Source organism: Harmonia axyridis, chromosome 1 (assembly GCF_914767665.1).
Source record: "Harmonia axyridis chromosome 1, icHarAxyr1.1, whole genome shotgun sequence".
NCBI lineage: Eukaryota > Metazoa > Arthropoda > Insecta > Coleoptera > Coccinellidae > Harmonia > Harmonia axyridis.
In genome coordinates this window covers 83,735,360-83,754,337 of record NC_059501.1, presented here as the reverse complement: position 1 = coordinate 83,754,337, position 18,978 = coordinate 83,735,360, and the positions used below count along the sequence as shown (strand labels likewise).

The following is an 18,978-nucleotide window of genomic DNA, read 5'->3' as shown; positions in this document are numbered from 1 at the left end:
TAAACTTTTAGAACAATTTATTTCTTTTTGTTGACAACTTTCACTTACACTGTAGATTTATACAGTTCTTTCACATTGGCACAGTTTCTTTCTCTGATAAATAAAACTAGCAAAAAAATGAACACTTATTGCATATTCCAAAAAAAAAAAAAAAAAAAATTTAATGAGAAAGAACTGCAATCACCTTACAAATCTAAATCACTTCACTACGAAGTTTTACATAATTTTTGTCGTTTGCTTATTTTAACAAACATGATACACTAACATTCATCGCTGTTCACCAATTTCCTGAAATCAATTACAAATTAGTACATAAATGGAGGATGAACAGATAAATCACAGTAGGGATTCTGATGCAAAAAAGAATCAAGATTATTTTACAAATTGCGTTTTCATTGAATTAAAACAATTCTTAAAAAAAAATCAGAAGTCTACACAACTGATAGATTGAAGTCATTTTGAGTAAAAAAAAATATGTATATATGAGTGTAAATTTGGTAAATAGAAAAATCTTATTTAAGATCGAGCAAAAAATAAGTGGTAAATATAAAGGAAAAAACACTTAAGCTGTGCCACCACGTACCACAACAATGATCAAGTGATCCTCTTTGATGGCTTCGTCAGTTAGATTAGGACAGGATCGTTTTAGGAGTTCTGTGGAGAATGAACATGGAGGGAAGGAATACAAGACACCAGTAGCCTCAGTTTCTTTGTTGAGTAAAGAAATGACACCGGCGGCTTCTTTTTGCTTCAAGTAGGACACCAGATTTCTCAAAGGTCTTGTTTGGACTGAACTGTCTTCGTTAGCAACAGAAGCAGTGGACCCTGCTAAACCTAGGAAAATAGCATGAGAACTAGCACTAGAGATACGTTTTTGAACGTCCTCTAATTTAGGTTGATCCAATCGAAGTCTCTGAGTAATTCTAAGCTGATGTTTGCCTTCTTCGTCTTTCATCAAACCATCCATAATGTCTGTGTCCCCATCCATGAGATGGAATTTAGCGGGGAACAAAGAATTTTTCAATATCAGTGCCCCTTGCCAAACTGTGGTGCATTTACGAGCAACCTCTGGCAATGTTCGGCTGGATGCTAAAAGACCAGCACGACGAGACCCACTGTCTGAATCTGAGTCGGGAGACCTCCTGGGAGATCTAGATCGGGACCTGTCAGCCCCACGAGAGCCTGAACGCCTCCTTTCAAATTCATCAGGTCTCGATCTACCCCATTCATCAGGGGCACCATCATACCTTGACCGGCTGCCAGCCCTGCGTTCCGAATATGGTGCCCTACCTCTGTACTTATAATCGTCATAGTCGTAACCATAGTCACCACCCCTTCTGTAATCTGGACCTTCTTCCGGAGTCGGATATGCACTTTTAGGTCTATAACCTATACCCGGTGTGACATCAGCAAAATCTGTTCTCAACCTACGTTCTGGGCCACCAAGAGGAAATCCTCTCATTTCCTTTACAGCTGCTTGTGCAGCATCGATACTGTCATACAGGATATAAGCTTGACTCTCTCCTTTGACATAATCAATTTTTTTTATGGCACCAAACCGGTCGAACTCACGTTCGAGCTGAGGAACAGAAGTCCAGGAACCCAAACCTCCTACCCATATGCGGGTAGTTGGTGTGGCTTTTCCATAACCAATTTTACATTGGAATTTTCCAATGTACTGGCCTGATAGCTCAACTTTGGCCCTATGAGCCATATCGAGGGTATTGAACCTAACAAAAGCAAATGCATTACCAGTACCAGGTGGTGGTCTTTTGATATCAATATCTTCAACAGTACCATACCTCCCAAAAATTCGTCTCAGCTCTTCTTCGGTAATATTAATTTCAAGGTTACCGGCGAAGAGAGTTCGAGTGGCCAGAGGGTCATCTTCTGGTTGTATGTGGTGAAGGTAATTAGGAAATTTATCTTTTTTGTTTTCTGGTTTTTCATAGGGTACACGAGGCATGTGCTGTCTAGGAGGACCGTAATGACTGGGCGGTAAATGATGAGGTGGTCCGTGGTGCATCGGGGGACGAGCTAGATAATCATGGGGAGCTGGTAATGCTTCCCGCCTATAATCTCGGTGAACAGGTACCATTGGTGGACCATAAGCTCTATCATATCTGTCAACGGCTCTTAAACGTTCAGGAGATCTAGGATAATAACTTCTGTCATATTCTGGAGTAATGGAACGAGGTCTATAGTAGAGATCTGTTGAACGAGGTTTTTCATAAACAGGCTCCACAATAGCAACTTTATCGTAAATTATTATTCTGGGTTTCCCGTGTTTGGCATCTCTAGCATCTTCTGAGCTACGGAAACAGACATAAGCTATCCTCTCGTCTAAATCTCGAGAAAGTCTGATACTCAGGTCACCGTATTTTTTGTATTCACGGTATAGGGTATCCTTAATAACTTCGTCACTGGCTTTTGGATGTAGAGCACTGACACACAAAACTTTGTAAGGATATCGTTCTGGAGGAATCAGATATTCCTCCCTGTGTGGGGAACGATAGCGCGGTCTAGGACTAGGAGAACGACCCCGGCTGCCCCGGCGTCTGATCCTATCTGGAGTTATTCTTTCATCAGAACTGTCGTCGTATCTACCCATACTAGAACGGGACCTCTTACTCCTTGGAGGTGTATCTCTGTCACTACTTCTCTTCATGCTGTTTTGTATTCTTACTGTTATTTTGTCTCTACTAGAGGTGATCATACGCACTTCACACACCAATAAACAGACACAATGGATGACACGGCACTCCCTCACCTAGAAAAACACAACGGAAAACACTATTTAACATGATGAAACACAAAATATTATCATTTAAAATAACAAAAAACATACTTTGTAAGAACTGCACTACAAATAAATCAATTAAATCGGTCTACTTTATAAATAAATGTCACTAATAATTCTCACCGTTTAGAACGAAAACAAGATGGCCGTCAAAATTACAATTCCAAGCGTCGTCCGATGTAAAACCAATAAAATTTTTATGTAATGTCACGTAAATTTTACCACAATCATAGAAAAGAGAGGTGCCTCTCTATTCTGTGCCACAATTCTACTGAAGCGACACCTATGAGGCGAGAGGCGATCATAATTCATAGAATATGAAAATATTTAATGCTTGAAACACAGAGTTATTGTTTTTTCTGAGATTAAATCATATTATATTATCAAGATTCATACTTATCACCGATATCAATTTCAAGAATGCAACAGCTAATAAAAAATTCCAAGAAATAATTGTTTTTAATATGAAATTTGTGAAAATTAATTATGTTTCACTTCATTTGATAATGAATTTCATTTGAGCATTTAATTGAAGTGAATATTTAATGGATGCTATCCTTATTGGTATTCAATTTCTATAAGTTTTGATAATAACAATAATTAGTTCTTGATTTTTTTTATTGAAAATTCTTATTGGCTGATCCTGAAATCAAAAATTCATATTTGTAGATATATGATACCCCAGACCAATAAGATTTAAATACATTGCTCTGAGTATGATATACTCTTCAGCTTATCACTTATCTTATCGCATTGCTAATCAAGATTAGATAACAGGTGACATGCATAAAGATTAAAGATAATTGAATACTTAATTCTATGGTGACAATTTGTAGTTACTCTTTGGTTATTTGTTTATTTTTGAAATTTGAATATTTATAGGCTATGTTTTTAAGAATTATTTTTATATTAGTTAATGTGATTCTCTTTCTCAATGGATTACTCCCAATTCGAAGTACTTCCAGTCAGTTCTCCAACTCCGAACAAAAAACGCAAAAAATTTCGAATGCTAGGAACTTTGATCGTACTGTTATAATGGTTATTGATGCTCTGAGGACAGATTTCGTGAATGATGATTTTATGCCCCTAACTACTACTTTAATAAAAAAGCATGGGTGTCTTATTGATGTTTCAGTAGCATCACCTACAGTTACATTACCTAGGATAAAAAGTTTGATTACTGGAAGCGTACCTCAATTTACAGACTTATTTCATAATTTAGGTAGTGCTCAGATACTTGATGATAGTTTAGTACACAGGGCTAGAAAACGTGATAGCCAAATAGTATTTTATGGTGATGAAACCTGGCTTAAAATTTTACCAAATAACACTTTTCTGAGATACAATGGTACCTCTTCTTTTTATGTGAATGACTTCTATGAAGTAGATGATAATGTCACTAAGCATTTAGATTTGGAGCTGCAAAGAAACGATTGGGATATGATGATTTTGCATTATTTAGGTATGTGAGTTGTGCGAATCAATTACATGAAAATTTAGAATTAATCTTTTTTAGGGCTCGATCATATTGGTCATGTTCATGGCCCATTTTCTAATCTCGTACCTTCAAAACTGCATGAAATGGATATGATTTTCTCAAGAATTTTTGAAAATTTTAACCGAAGCAATCTTTCTTCATTGGTAATTCTCACTGGAGATCATGGTATGAGAGACAGTGGTGGCCATGGGGGCTCAACTTATTCTGAAACACATGTACCATTGGGGGTTTTGGGAGTTTCATGCGATAATGGTCACATTGACCAGGTGGATATAACTCCAAATTTGGCAATACTCCTTGGCTTGGAAATTCCTTCTTCGAGTATAGGAAAATTGACAAGGTTACTCTTGAAAAACCTCACGTTACATCAGTATTTAGTTGCTTTGTTTCATAATACAGAAGTATTAAATCGCAAGCATGGTGAGGATTTGGATGAATTTGAATCTATTTCAAGGCTTCATAAGTCTTACTTGGAACAAAATGATACAAAAACTGCTATACTTTTAACTCAGATGTGTATAGAATATTCTGAAAAAATTAGTAGGAAACTCATAGAAGCATCTACACAGCAAGATATATTTAGTATGCTTGTGTCTGTGATATTTCTTTGTTATTCCTTCATAACTCATTTGAAAAGAAAGGAATTATTCAAAATTCCATTATTTAATCACTTATTTTACTTGCTTTTACTTATAATGAGGTTGTTTTCTTTTGATATAATTGTTTTGGTCCCAGTTTTAATAGCTTCAATTTTTCAAATGTGTGATTTGCCAAAAATCTGTATAAAAAATAGTACCTATATTGAAAGTTTTATTCTGTTATTCTTCTTATTTTTCCAACCTATTACTTGGTTGTCTTCTAGTTTTATAGAAGAAGAACATGAGTATTGGTATTTCATTCTCAATGCATTCTTTGTGTTTCAAATTTTCAAGGGAATTGAAAATAAAAGCATCTTGTCAGTGTCATGGTTTTTCATAAGCATATTGTTCCGTTTTGCTGAAACTTTGAATCAGATGGGGGACAAATGGGCTTCATTACCAGACTCATCTGATTTCCTGTTGAAGCCGGAAAATTATTTTTTCCACTCAACATTAATAGGTTGCAGTATATTCTTTATTTATTATTATTGTTTAAGATCTTGTAGGAGTATTTATCATTTAGAAAAATTGATATTAATTCTTATATTTCTTTATAAATTAAATGTGTTCAATCAGATTATTCTTCCAAGGATTATATATATTCTGTTGTTATTATACTTTGTTTTTAGTAGGGATTATTTGAATTCTTGGATTTTACTTATTGCCCTGTTAACAAAAGCTTCTAATTTATGTGTTATTCCTTTATCTGTATATACTTCTCGTCTAATAGTCAATGAATATAGATCAACTACTGTGATTACATGTTTACATTTACTTTTAAGCAAAAGTTTATATTTTGTACAAGGCAATGGAAACAATATAGCAAATATTGATGTTGCAGTGGGGTATACAGCACTTTCAACTTATAACCCAGTTTTAGTGGGGCTTCAATTACTAGTCAACATTTACTCAACTACAATTTTAATGCATTTGCAGTTATACATCTCAACCAAAAATGATAAATTTTTTTATCTTTTATATGCAGAAAGATTGTTTAGTACAATTGCTGTTTGTATTGTAACTATGATATTTAGGAATCATATATTCATTTGGAGCGTGTATGCCCCTAAATTGTGTATAGAGAGCGCCCATACAATTGTATTTATTGTTGAATTATTGTTTTTTAATGTTATTTTCAGGCTTTTTAAAAATATTTTGGCTAATTTTAGAGGTGTGAATTCGACATGTTTAAAACCGGTGTAAATTTGTGCGAAATAAAAATTGAATAATAAAATAATATTTCGATCTTATCTAACCCAACTTGAAAGTTTAGAATGCCCCCTATTCGATGCTCATTGAAAGCATCTCGAGAACTATGAGAGAAAAAATCTTCAACAACCTCTGATCTCTTTTTTCTAAATATGTTATAAGATATGAGAAGGCAGATCATAGGAATCTTGATTCATTCTTGAGATACAGAGTGTTTCTGAAGAATGAATGGTTCAAATATTCCGATTTATCTTGGTTTCTGTTCGAGATATTCCAAAAATTTTAAAACATTTCTTCATTAATTTTTTGATGCATATAACAGATCATAAAAATCAATTACCGTTTTAGAGATATGGAGGGGAGTTGGTGTTTCTTAAATGGGACACCCTATATTTTTCAACGCAGTTTTTTAGCCGCAGATTTGACGAAAAGCATCTTGTTATCGGTTTTTCAAAAATGTCACCCGTTTTAAAGATATTGAGATTTTCAACTTTTTTGTTTGGACATCTAATGTATAAATATTTTTCATTTACTTGATTAACATAATTCATTTTGTGTTTTTTCGGTAATTTTTATGGTTTATATTCCACTCAATTTTTTTAGAGATATACAGGAGAAATGGTGTTTTTTGAATGGAACATTCTATACATATATGACATAATTTCATTTATAATTATTATAATATAATAATATAATATATTATAATTCTTATCAGTCAACTAAGTTAGTTTCCTATACCTCAGTCATCTGGCGGAGAATATAAGAACTACTGAGTAATCAAACTGGCAAGAACAGGGACGTATTCATATTTATTTTTTGATTCGGAATCATTATTTAGACTATTTAGAGTAATATCTATATTGAAATGCATAGCTAGGAGTGGGAATGTAAGGAAAAAGTCACATATTGATAATTACTTGAAGTGACCTTTATTAATCCATCGAGTCAGAGTTATATAATATAAATAATTCTATATTTTATATAATAATAATAATAATAATACGGACCTGTATATTTGATGACACTTTTTGAAATAACTTTTAACGCTGAATTCAACGATATATGCTTTATTTTTTGAAGGGGTCTATCTTAACATGGGATGCGAATTGTAAAGAAATATGTATATGACAAACTACGTTTAAGGAATCATTTCCTGAAGTAAAGAGTATAATTACAATTAACTAATTTTCTGAAATAATTTGTTGAAAAAATGTTTTTTTATGTTGAATAAGTTTAGAGTTTATCTTTTTTTGTTCTTTGTTCAGTGAAAAATACGATCCAGAAAATTAGAGAATTACCTCTACCATATGTAAGAAACATGGAAATCATAAATCAGAATAAACACATCAACAAATATCAAGAATTTTCTTGAATCTGGTAGATAGTTCATTCTTTAGATCTAATATTAAATATTGAAGTTGAAGCAAAGCTGAAATGTCAATATGTTATTAAATACATATGAAAAGCAGTAATACGAGACACGAAACTTTTATCGTATAGAAAAACCTAGATCAAGAATTATATTTTGAAGTGATATTCATTTAATTTGCAAATTAAGAAAAATATTTTTTTTCAGAAGACTTTTCAGCTAGAAAAAGTTCAAACTTCCAAGTCGAAGAGTTTTCTAGAAGGCCTTTTACATTTGAAAGGATTAAATATCCAATTGGTTATCTCTCCATGGAATACTGTACTGCACAACAAATGGGTTTGAGCTAATCATAATACATTCACTCTTGTTTTATAATTATGAATTGATTTTGTCAAAAAAAATTGATATTTGGATATCTGAAACTGAGCCTATGGTTATCTGTTAGAAATTTTCATTCGAGTATATTTGTTTTTATATGGTTTATTGGAAGTTGAATTTATTAATTATTCTCACAAGATAGGTGAACCATTAATTGAATGCCCCATATATCAACATTAATGCAAGCAATTAAATTGAGGGTTCACAAATTACTATTACTAGAATGCGAAAGTCCATATGAATAAAAAAGGGAAACCATAACATAATAAACAACAATACAACAGAACAAACACCAAGAATTATACAGGGTGGTCATTTGAAAACGAAACAGACGAGATTACAGACGAAATAAAGTTTTTCGATAGAAATGCTCGGACAGGTCGATTTCTGTTTCGAGGGGGACAACTTAAGATGTAGGTTACGGACGCATAGCGCTTCAACCCTTGCTGCTACAACCCCCACCCCCAATTTTTGAATAGGGAAGATGGGGTGAGTGATACCTCATTTGAAAGGTATTTTTATACTGATTTCAGCACAGTAATTGTTTTTTCATTTTATGCATTAGTTCTCGAAATATTCTTAACTAAGTATTTGAAAATGAAGTGGTGTTTTCATGGCACTTGTAGTGTTTTGTGAAAAATCGACATTTTGAGCTTCAAAACAACCATGACTGTGGCTTCCTTCCTAACTAACCAACGCATGAATATTTCGAAAACTAATGCATAAAATGAAAAAACAATTACTGTGCTGAAATCAGTATAAAAATACCTTTAAATTGAGGTATCACTCACCCCATCTTCCCTATTCAAAAATTGGGGGTGGGGGTTGTAGCAGCAAGGGTTGAAGCGCTATGCGTCCATAACCTACATCTTAAGTTGTCCCCCTCGAAACAGAAATCGACCTGTCCGAGCATTTCTATCGAAAAACTTTATTTCGTCTGTAATCTCGTCTGTTTCGTTTTCAAATGGCCACCCTGTATGTATAGACGCAAATATCTGCCCTATTTTTTTATTTTGACATACTACATACTTAATATTGATTTGATGATTATTGATCAAATGAACAATGATTTACAAAATAAACAGTTGGCCGTATTTAGTGTTTAGGAATATACTCAACGACATTAAAAGTGATATCCACTAAAAATAATATCTTCAACTTGATATTTTGAAAAACTGGTAGGTATTCTCACTGGATGATAAGGCTCATATTATGTAGCTTTATAGTGTTCTCATTACCTTATACATTGACATTTATGATTTCCTTGTAGACATGGAACATTATCAACCTCATTTAAGGGTTATCCTGTTGGTTATATTTGTTGTTTTTTTTACATAGGCCAACATTTTGATGCCCGCTAGTTTTCAACTCTTTCGAATTTGGTCTATCAGATCTACTTTTTGAGATATGCTATATTAAGCATTTCTATACTCAACTTGTGTAGATATATTTTACGTTATAATTATTAATATTTCCTGTTAAAAACACATGGTTTCAAGTATGCATTTCAAAATTTACATATATAGTTCTATTCGGATAATAAGATTCTAATTTTGAGTAGGATTACTATTTTTGGCTTCAAAAATATTTTTATTTCTTTATTTTAGGCAAGTATCAGAACAAATATCGAAGAAATCTCAAAAACTAGAACTGATAGCAAAAGCTGGTGACGTTTTTGAAATAATCACTTCGAAAATTTATCCAATCAGTTGTTGGATTTCATTTTGTTGGCCTGTGTTTTCAACAATTGTTTTTTCTTTAGTATTGTTGATATATTTAGTGCTTACCATACCCAAATTTTCCCTTCTTGTACCTCAACTCAAGTCGATGTATTGCAAATTGATTCAATATATCTATTACAAAAACTACTAATTTTCCGTCTTAGGGCTGCAAATATAAAACAGACATCTTTGGAAACTACGCATTGCACTTCCACGCCTGTTACAAAGGTAAACAACAGAAGAAAGCCAAGATAAGGACTTTGATGCTCAAAGGACACAATCCACACACACCAAACATCAAAGGTATGACGCCAATTCATTTGGCGGTGAAAAATAGCAACTTCGAAGCCTTGGACGTGATGATCATGTATGGCGGCGACATCAACATACGTGATGCGCACGACCGTACTCCTATTTTCTACATCAGTCGTATTGGAGATCTGCCTAGGTAATCATGTTATAATGTCACCAAGGCCATTTGGCCAACCTTAAAGTTGCCAATAATAATGGGAGGTTTAATTTTGAATAGCCCGCTATTAGGACAATTGAAAAGTCCCCGGTCAGATGCACATATGGCGGTGCTAGTATTAAATCCATATGATTTTTAGTTAGTACTAATGATTAAACGATACGTGTCAAAATTTGACAGCAGTCCGACCATTAGTTTGTAAGATATTGCGTTGTGAGTGAAGCTACCTTTGTTATTTGAAAAAAAAATGGAAAAAAAATTCCCAGTGCTGATAAAATATTGTTTTTTGAAAGGAAAAATACAGTTGAAGCAAAATCGTGGCTTGATGAAGAGTTTCCGGGGTCTGCACCAAGAAAATCAACCATCATTGATTGGTATGCTAAGTTTAAACGTGGTGAAATGAGCATCGAAGACGGCGAACGCAGTGGACGCCCAAAAGTGGCTGTCACCGACGAGAAAATCAAAAAAGTTCGCAAAATAATTTTGAATGGCCGTAAAGTGAAGTTGATCGAGATAGCAGATATTGTGAAGATATCATCTGAACGTCTACATCATATCATTCACGAATATTTGTACATGAGAAAGCTGTGTGCAAAATAGGTGCCGCGCGAGCAGTGTTTGAAGTGCAATAAACCTAAATTACCTCCAAAAGGGCCACACTATCAACAACGATTATTATATAGCGTTATTGGATCGTTTAAAGGACGAAATCCTGAAAAAACGGCCCCATTTGAAAAAAAAGGTGCTGCTCAATGAAAACAATGGAAATATTGCATGAATAGGGCTTCGAATTGCTTCTGCATCCACCGTATTCGCCAGATCTGTCTCCCAGCGACTTTTTCCTGATCTCAGACCTCAAAAGAATGCTCGCTGGAAAGAAATTTAGAGCCAATGAAGAAGTAATCGCCGAAACTGAGGCCTATTTTGAAGCGAAAGACAAATCGTACTACAAAAATGGTATCGAAAAGTTGAAAGATTGCTATAGTCGCTGTATCTCCCTCGAAGGCAACTACACTGCCCAAAAAAATTAATGCACATTCTGAAAATCTCAATTTTAATGAAAGTTGACTCTACATTGACTTTATAACTTATTTTTTATGTTCTTTCGGGAAGGTTTTGAACGAAACAAGACACATTAAATGGAAGAAAAATTCAGGATAAAATAAAAATAAAAATAATTATCATTGAGAACACCTTCAGTTGTAGAATAAATTTGAGATTTCCATAAAAGTGCGTTAATTTTTTTGCGCAGTGTATGTTGAATAAAATCGAATTTCGCCAAAAAAATGTGTTTTACTATTGTAGACCGGGGACTTTTCAATTAGCCTGTTATCTTGGCAGCTGTCACTTTCGAAGCTGTCATCTTTTGACGTTTGACAAGTGAAAACTACGTTACATGTTTACAACTATCCTAGGTTTAATTGAAGACCCACCCTATTTTTTGACAAGGAAAGCCCCTAAATTTTTTTTATTCATATACAGCCTGTATTGACTTTGTTGAAATTGATCACCTGATCACACTGTTTTTTGAACATTAATTTTTTTCATTAATATCTTTAGGGTGATGTATCATGGTCCGATGCTAAACGTAGTGGACATAGATGGCAACAGTTTGTTGCAGTATTTGATCGAACATACAGCAAAAGTGAAGCGTTTAAACAAAAGGTTACTACCTCTTCATCGTCTGATCTACAAAGGAATCAATGTAGGGACCATTAACAAATATGGAGATAACCTTCTGCATACCTTAGCCAAGCACACCACTGATATCTATTATTTTGTTGAGCATAAGCACGATATAGCCAAAACACTCTTAGAGCTAGGAGTTGATGTCAACCAGAAGAATATGTTGGGTGAAACGCCACTACATATATGTGTTATGTACGACTGTCAATATACTAGGTTGTTTCTGAAGCATGGAGGTGACATGAATCTGAAAAATAAGGATGAGGTGACACCTCTCGATATAGCAATTTCAAGAAGAAATTCAAGATGTTTTTGCTTCGACGTGATGGTTAGGTACTTGGTTCACCGGGTTCATCAGAGGTTGCCTTGCAATAATTCCAATTTTAAGGTAGTATCTGTTAATTTTGAAATAACGGGTATTTTTTTTTCGAGGTATATAACTTTAAGTTGGCATTAGTCTTCAAGATGGCCACCGATTTAACAGCTGTCAAGAGACTTATTCTCAGTTTGGTTTGGCAATTTATCATGAATAGACAACGCTTGCAAATAGTGCGATTTCATTCCGAAAATAATAGTTCTGTGCGGAATACGTATCGCGCACTACGTCCGTTTTATTTTGTTTAGCGATGAAGCGCACTTCTGGTTGAATGACTACGTCAACAAACAAAACTGCCGCATTTGGAGTGAAGCTTATCCTCAAGTGTATGTCGAAATACCGTTACATCCAGAAAAACTGACTGTTTGGTGCGCTTTGTGGGCTGATGGAATCATTGGTCCGTACTTCTTCAAAAACGATGATGGCCAGAACGTTACAGTCAATGGTGATCGGTATAGAGCCATGATTACCAACGTTTTCATTCCTAAATTGAACAATCATGATGTCCAGGAGCTGTGGTTCCAACAAGACGGCGCAACATGTCACACAGCTCGTGTCACAATCGATTTATTTTTGGTGACCGCTTAATTTCACGTTTTGGACCTGTGAATTGTCCTCCAAGATCTTGTGATTTAACACCGCTAGACTACTTTCTGTGGGGCTATGTAAAGTCATTGGTCTATGCAGATAAGCCACAAACCCTTGACCATTTGGAAGACAACATTCGCCGTGTTATTGCCGATATACGGCCACAAATGTTGGAAAAAGTCATCGAAAATTGGACGTCCAGATTGGACTACATCCGAGCCAGCCGTGGCAGTCATATGCCAGAAATCATATTTAAAATGTAATGACACAAGATTATCTTGCGGATAAATAAAATTCATATCAATCGAATAATCCATCGTTGTTTTATGCCAACTTAAAGTTATATACCTCGCAAAAAACACCCGATATAATTGAAATATTCTGACTTGCTCCAAGTGACTTTGGATATACTACACCTTATATGTTAGTCTATTGATTCATTTTTTTTTTCAGTTAATACGTAAAGTAGATGAAAGGATATTTATCAATTACCAGCTGTCTGCTTACAATCTGAAAACAAAAAGAATCATCAAGACCGATCCCAGAACCTATTACAACATACTGACTGGTACAAAATTGGAAATACGATCTATCATCAATAATCCTAAGATGAGGAATGCACTATGCGTCAGTGATTTGGAATTTAGTGAAGAATTGGATGAAAAATTAAAAGACGAGTTACATAATGAACATTCAGAAAAAGTAATAGAGATCCTAACTGAAGTACTTTGGGATGTACTGCCTTACTTGTGTATAAAACAAATTGTACTATTTATGACAGAAAGGGACATAAATAAATTGTTATTGGAATATTTCTGTAGAAAATGTTAGGATTTTGATTTGTTGTTTGTTTATATCACATCATATTTTGTGTTAATTGAAATTTATTATTATATTGAAGTTGTTGGGCAATTTCTGCCCATTTGCTTCAGAGAAATTATTGTATTCAATATTTGTACTACTACCCATCTGATAAAACTGAAATTTAAGAATCAGTTTTTAAAATTTTCAAAAGAATGTTTGTGGAACATTTCATTAGTATTGTATAGTTGAGTATAGTTGTATTTTATAGTTTAGTATAGTTGTATTGTATAGTTGAGTATAGTTGTATTGTGTAGTTGAGAAAAAATTTTTTTGTAATGTAATTCTGGATATCTCAGAAACTATTCGTCAAACTCCATTGAAATTTTATTCATCAATAAAATGAGAAATGTATCAATGTAACTTTTGGATGAGAAATTAATAAAGTGACAAATAAAGTTGAGTTTTTAAGAAAAAATGTATTTTCACTGGTTATACCTGGAATTATTGAAAGGAGTGATATTATGCCAAATATTGAATGGGGTAGAATTTGAGTTTCCAAGCCTGGATTTATTATTTTCATATTCATTTTAGTATTCTCAAAAAAAAATGTTCCAAACAATTGATAAATATCATTGTCATCAAACTATTCATCCAACATTTAGGCTTTGGGAACTTTTAATTTTAGTACAGAAGGCAGATTTAAGCTGAAATCGCAAAATTTTCTCGTATTTCTCTTGTTTTGTTTCATTATTTCCAATAACGATTCTTTGGAATCGGAAACTATAGAAGCTATTGGTACGAAATTTATTAAAAAACCGATTGCTTTGTAGGTAGTATTGAGTATGATTCACGAATTTTTGAACAAAATAAGCGTGAAAACAAATTGAAAATATTTCAGGGAATTAATAAAAAATATATTTCGACGATGATACTGTACAGAATATTTTCAATGCGAAGTTCTAGAATTTATGGTTTCACAGATGTGAATTATTGAAATTTTTGGCGGATTTCGGAATATATGACCCAAGGTTCGAATCCCACCGCTGAATATTCATTCAATATTATATTTTTTTCGTCACGTTCCGAGATATTTTGCATTCAAAGATAAACCATTTGCAGTGATTTTAACATCAGATAGATATATTAATAATTGTACACCAATGACAAATGAATTAAATTCTTCACACTAGAGAGAATAAAACAATTTCAGTGATAAATAGGCATGAAAAATATCATGTTTATATAGAACGACAACAGTTCTCCTAACGGATATCATCAGGTAATTGTTTTCACGACAAACTCCACAAAACATAATTTTCCGTTTCAGATAGTCCTTAGACTCAACAAGAATTTGGTGTCTCTAAAGTGACTTGCGCATTTGATATTGAAATTTTGGTTTTAACTTCAAAGTGTTTTGTGAAGAAATGGCGCATAGGTGTGTAGTTTCTAATATAATCGTTTTTTGTCTTTTTTATGTTGGTAGCAGTGGCGATTGGGTGGAGATACCGCAAATGCAGGAGGAAGTAGCTGAAAAACCGTCCGGTAAGTGTGAATTACTTTTTAAAAATAAGGAAGAGGTGGTGAAAAAAGTGGAAGCAAGACTTTTCGGCGAGTTTTTGAGCGCTCGTTCTCCTTATATGTATAATGCCTGTATTTCTCTAGTTTTGAGCCGCGAATGGTCTTTAAAGATTATATTGAGTTTTTCGAAATTACATTGGAATAGTGTAGTACAGGGTGTCCCAAATTACTTGCTTAAGTAACCCCTCTCAGTTTTTACGTAAATAGAATTGACTGAAATAATAAAAAATTTGGTTCTAATTTGAAAATTTCGAGTTTTGATGAATTTTAGTTGTCCAAGTTCATCATCTTCTGATAAACACCCTCTACATTTTTGGTTCAAACCGCAAACAGTCTTATAATACTACTTATTGGCAGAATCGAAAATGAAAAAGGTTTTTTTGGAAAAAAAATATCTGCAGAAATATTAAAAAAATGTGTATTCTCATCTCTTCAAAGAATCCCATTAATTCATGAACCGTTGCGTTTTTACTCAAGTTATGACATATTGTTGAAATTGTCATCAAAAAAGCTATTTAATGATGCAATAATATACTGGGTGTGTCATTTGAAATGATGAAGTAAGTGTCTTTTTCTGGCATAACCGGAAGTTGTAGAGATCTGAAAATATTTAAGGGAGAAAGGTCACTGTCTCAAACCACAACATGCAAATTTTCAGCGAAAAATCAGGATTAGTTTTCCATAAACGTCTAATAGGCCATCGCGGTGAAACACCCTGTATATAGGGTGTTCGCATTAAATTAGAAATTAATTATCGATTCAGAGATATAGGCGAGTGTTGGTGTTTTTTAAATGGGACACCTTATATGACTGGACTACAATTATACAATGAAATATTGTAGGGAAGTAGAGGAAATACATCAGTTTGACAGAATTCCTAAAATTGTAGTAATTTTTTTAAATTTGATTTATCACCCTGTATTCCAAAAGTAAGGACGTTTACCAAATTGATCCATATGAAGTTTTTTTTCAAGATAGGTCCAAGAATGGCCTCCTTAAATCCTAGCATGTCTTCAAGGAACACCTTGTGTACGGTTCTGGGTTCCTCACGGGTCCATAAAAGAACGAGCGCTCAAATGCTTCAGTTAGGTACATACCACAGCTCGAAGAAACTCTAACTCAGCTTTGACATCTCAAAGAAAACTTATTTTTCAGGCGGTACCAAAAGCTACGTATTCCCTCGTAATGAGTACGTCTACAGAAGACCTGTCAAAAACAACAATAGACATATACAGTCAACATATCCACCAACAACTACAGCCACGTCACCAATAGAAGAAATGATGCCTTTAACAACTGAGCCCACTGAAAACTTAAACATCCCCTCTCCATACCATGAAGGTCCTCCAACAATACAGGATAGAGTAGACAATTTAGAAGAAATGAAAACAGAAAAAATGGAACGAAAATCAGGGAAACTTGAGGAAGAAGTGGAGGAAAATGAAGATCCTGATGAACCAGAGGAGGGAACTGAGGGTTTCATGCCTCTCTTGAAAGAAGTACAAGAAGATTTGACAGTCAAGGGTCGCAAAAATCTCAAAGGGAAGATAGATAGATTGAAGAATCTAAGGGATGATCTACTTCTTAATATTGGTGGGTATAATCCTTTATGAAGTGTGAATTCTTCACGAACATTTCTAATTAAATTTTCTTGGATGAGGAAGGAACTGAAAATTATCATAACTAACACCATTTTTTGTTTGAACTCAAGGGACGATTCAAAATTAAAAAAAGCCTTAATGGCTATGACAATAGCCAAGAGCTTGGATTCATGAAATAAAGAATTTTTCATCGATCTCTGGATTCCTTTACACGATACTGACCACCCTCAATCTTGTGGTATTCAGTTCCATTTCAAAGTACCTGAGAAAATTCCTAGATATCTTAATCTCAAGAGAGATATCTTGTCAACATTGGTGCACACATTTTCAGATTAGATAACTCCCACAACTTCTTTACAGAATTTAAATCCACTTCATTCTAGGCAGCCTCAAACTGGCTTACATGCTTGTCATACATAATTGGCTGACTTTAGCCTATACGCAAAGGAGAGAAAACTCTCTTCGTCTTCGGCTTTCTCACTCCCTGCTAATAGGAACATTCACTCAATACCAGATATGTCTTCCATGCAGAGGCTTCTCTCTTCATCTTTGTAGTTTTTCTTGGTTTGTCTGATGGTTGAATGAAAATTGCTCCTTGTGCAGTTGTAAAGGTATTTTGTAGACCTCTAATGTGCTTGCTTGATCTCTGAAGTATTCTCGTAGGCTTTCTATCTGCTCATTAGCAAGTTCCATGATGTTCGTCAGACCCCTACCTCCTTTATTTCTTGGCAGTGTAGTCCTCTCAATGCTGCCTTTGTCATCAGCCACTGCACTTATGTTTTACTTCCAGATGAAAGGGTAACTAAGCTGTGGGGTGGATCAACTAAACAACCAACTGAAGCAAGAGGATATAAGGATGACGATCACGATATGCATTTCCCATCGAATGAAGGAGCTCTGATGACCATCGGGTTCCTTACATTTGCTGTTTTTCTCATCAAGTTGGTATTGGTGAGTTGAGATTTTGAATTTTGTCAAGTTGAGTCTTTTTGCTAGCTTGTATTTCATTGAAAGATTACAGGTATAGTTAAACATAGTAGTACTTTCGAGAAGTAGACCTTTAGTTGGGTCCATTGAAGGCCACATAGACTTCTCATCCTGTACCCTGAAATTTTCTTACCTTAAAAATATCGGAAGATATTAATATGTTTTCTCAGCCAATATATAAGGCTAAGGCTAAATTTTTTGCAGAAACTTGTTCAAGCCATAAAAAACAAACACAACATGATGGTTGTTACTCCAACAGTAGTGACAAACGCAGCAATTATTGGCAGAAAGAAGAGGGATGTTGAATTTGATGAACAGAAGAGGATACTCCAACTGATGGATGAATACGATTCCAGATCAATAAAGAATTGAATATTATCACTGTGTATTATTAACTTATCCCTAATTTTGTCTTTGAAAAAAATCATAGTTCTTAAGCAGCCGTAAGTGAGAGTAATACAAATTTATAAACATTCAAAATGAGCTCTTCATTGCTATAATATTGGACGCAACAAAATTTCCACGAGAATTTCAGTTTGTACAACATGGATCTTAATTTTTCTGGTATTCAGTTTTGATAACTTTTTTAGTTTTTCACTATTATCATAATTCGATGTTATCAAACTCTTTTAATCAATTCTTTTAATAGTATGTATACATTTTTCTTTATAACTTTATAGCAATTTTTAGTTTCATAGACGCAACGTGTTTTTCTTGAATATAGTTTTTTTTATTGAATTTTCTTCTCTAAGTTTTTTTCTTATAATTCAAAACCGAATTGATTTTCCCTATCAAATTGCAATATTCACATATCGTAATAAAACTGAGCCTACGTCACTGGTGAATTATGTAAATTAAGACGCAGCACTACCAGTTTACGTCATAACAACGTTAATGGAAGTAAATGAAGGAAGAACAGAAAATCCTGAGAGTTATTTCAATTTTTCTTTATTGTACATAAATACGTTCTGCATTTCCTATGTGGAATAAATAAACATCGTTTCGTTTCATTCGGGTCAATTTTCGAAAAACTATTCATTCCACATAGAAGAGTCTTATTTTCTATACATAAAAAACTTACAACTAATAGGGAAATATATTACAAATGAATGATACAAATACGACTACAACTAATATTATTCAGGCACTTGATTTACTGCTATCAGACGACGCTGTGTTGTATTTCTCACTTGGAAGTTCGATGTAGATTGGTCTTGTAGCTGATAAGAATCGGTTGTCTTCAATAACTTTGTTGTTGCTAATACTGTTCATCTAG

The 18,978-nt window shown here is 33.9% G+C and overlaps 5 protein-coding genes across 8 annotated transcripts in view; 3 read left to right on the top strand and 2 right to left on the bottom strand.

Moving 5' to 3' along the window:
• On the bottom strand, window positions 1–3,058 carry LOC123688612 (RNA-binding protein spenito). Of its 3 annotated transcripts, XM_045627212.1 has the most exons (3): window positions 2,924–3,058; window positions 584–2,770; window positions 1–288 (listed from the first exon to the last, which is right to left on the bottom strand). In XM_045627212.1, the coding sequence occupies exons 2-3, from the start codon at window positions 2,714–2,716 to the stop codon at window positions 268–270; spliced, it is 2,154 nt and encodes a 717-aa protein (XP_045483168.1). In that variant the 5' UTR covers window positions 2,717–2,770; window positions 2,924–3,058; the 3' UTR covers window positions 1–267. The 3 variants fall into 3 exon arrangements, with proteins under 3 accessions (XP_045483168.1, XP_045483165.1, XP_045483166.1); XM_045627209.1 differs by having other exon boundaries at window positions 1–2,770; XM_045627210.1 differs by having other exon boundaries at window positions 1–2,770; window positions 2,849–2,989.
• A 219-nt stretch (window positions 3,059–3,277) lies between these two features.
• Window positions 3,278–6,652, top strand: LOC123688611 (GPI ethanolamine phosphate transferase 2). The gene is made up of 2 exons (XM_045627208.1): window positions 3,278–4,262; window positions 4,317–6,652. Exons 1-2 carry the CDS (start codon window positions 3,686–3,688, stop codon window positions 6,137–6,139), a joined length of 2,400 nt encoding a protein of 799 aa, XP_045483164.1. The 5' UTR covers window positions 3,278–3,685; the 3' UTR covers window positions 6,140–6,652.
• A 2,244-nt stretch (window positions 6,653–8,896) lies between these two features.
• Window positions 8,897–14,007, top strand: LOC123688610 (serine/threonine-protein phosphatase 6 regulatory ankyrin repeat subunit C-like). Its single transcript, XM_045627207.1, has 3 exons — window positions 8,897–10,061; window positions 11,643–12,156; window positions 13,186–14,007. Exons 1-3 carry the CDS (start codon window positions 9,877–9,879, stop codon window positions 13,561–13,563), a joined length of 1,077 nt encoding a protein of 358 aa, XP_045483163.1. The 5' UTR covers window positions 8,897–9,876; the 3' UTR covers window positions 13,564–14,007.
• An 893-nt stretch (window positions 14,008–14,900) lies between these two features.
• LOC123674171 lies at window positions 14,901–18,074 on the top strand. Its single transcript, XM_045609096.1, has 4 exons — window positions 14,901–15,078; window positions 16,270–16,707; window positions 17,506–17,666; window positions 17,907–18,074. Exons 1-4 carry the CDS (start codon window positions 14,961–14,963, stop codon window positions 18,072–18,074), a joined length of 885 nt encoding a protein of 294 aa, XP_045465052.1. The 5' UTR covers window positions 14,901–14,960.
• A 560-nt stretch (window positions 18,075–18,634) lies between these two features.
• Window positions 18,635–18,978, bottom strand: part of LOC123688609 (balbiani ring protein 3-like) — a 64,074-nt gene continuing 63,730 nt past the window's right edge. For both annotated transcript variants that reach the window (XM_045627205.1, XM_045627206.1), the window contains exon 19: window positions 18,635–18,974. In XM_045627205.1, coding sequence (XP_045483161.1) covers window positions 18,843–18,974 — 132 coding nt within the window. In that variant the 3' untranslated portion in view covers window positions 18,635–18,842. The remainder of the gene's footprint in view (window positions 18,975–18,978) is intronic.

Bases quoted from the DNA above. Each gene is read 5' to 3' on its own strand.
- LOC123688612 (XM_045627209.1), bottom strand. From the start codon at position 2,716: ATGATCACCTCTAGTAGAGACAAAATAACAGTAAGAATACAAAACAGC.
- LOC123688611 (XM_045627208.1), top strand. From the start codon at position 3,686: ATGTTTTTAAGAATTATTTTTATATTAGTTAATGTGATTCTCTTTCTC. The intron at 4,263-4,316 runs GTATGTGAGTTG...AATCTTTTTTAG, and splicing joins GATGATTTTGCATTATTTAG to GGCTCGATCATATTGGTCAT.
- LOC123688610 (XM_045627207.1), top strand. From the start codon at position 9,877: ATGCTCAAAGGACACAATCCACACACACCAAACATCAAAGGTATGACG. The intron at 10,062-11,642 runs GTAATCATGTTA...TAATATCTTTAG, and splicing joins CGTATTGGAGATCTGCCTAG to GGTGATGTATCATGGTCCGA. The intron at 12,157-13,185 runs GTAGTATCTGTT...TTTTTTTTTCAG, and splicing joins GCAATAATTCCAATTTTAAG to TTAATACGTAAAGTAGATGA.
- LOC123674171 (XM_045609096.1), top strand. From the start codon at position 14,961: ATGGCGCATAGGTGTGTAGTTTCTAATATAATCGTTTTTTGTCTTTTT. The intron at 16,708-17,505 runs GTGGGTATAATC...TTTTACTTCCAG, and splicing joins TGATCTACTTCTTAATATTG to ATGAAAGGGTAACTAAGCTG. The intron at 17,667-17,906 runs GTGAGTTGAGAT...AATTTTTTGCAG, and splicing joins TTCTCATCAAGTTGGTATTG to AAACTTGTTCAAGCCATAAA.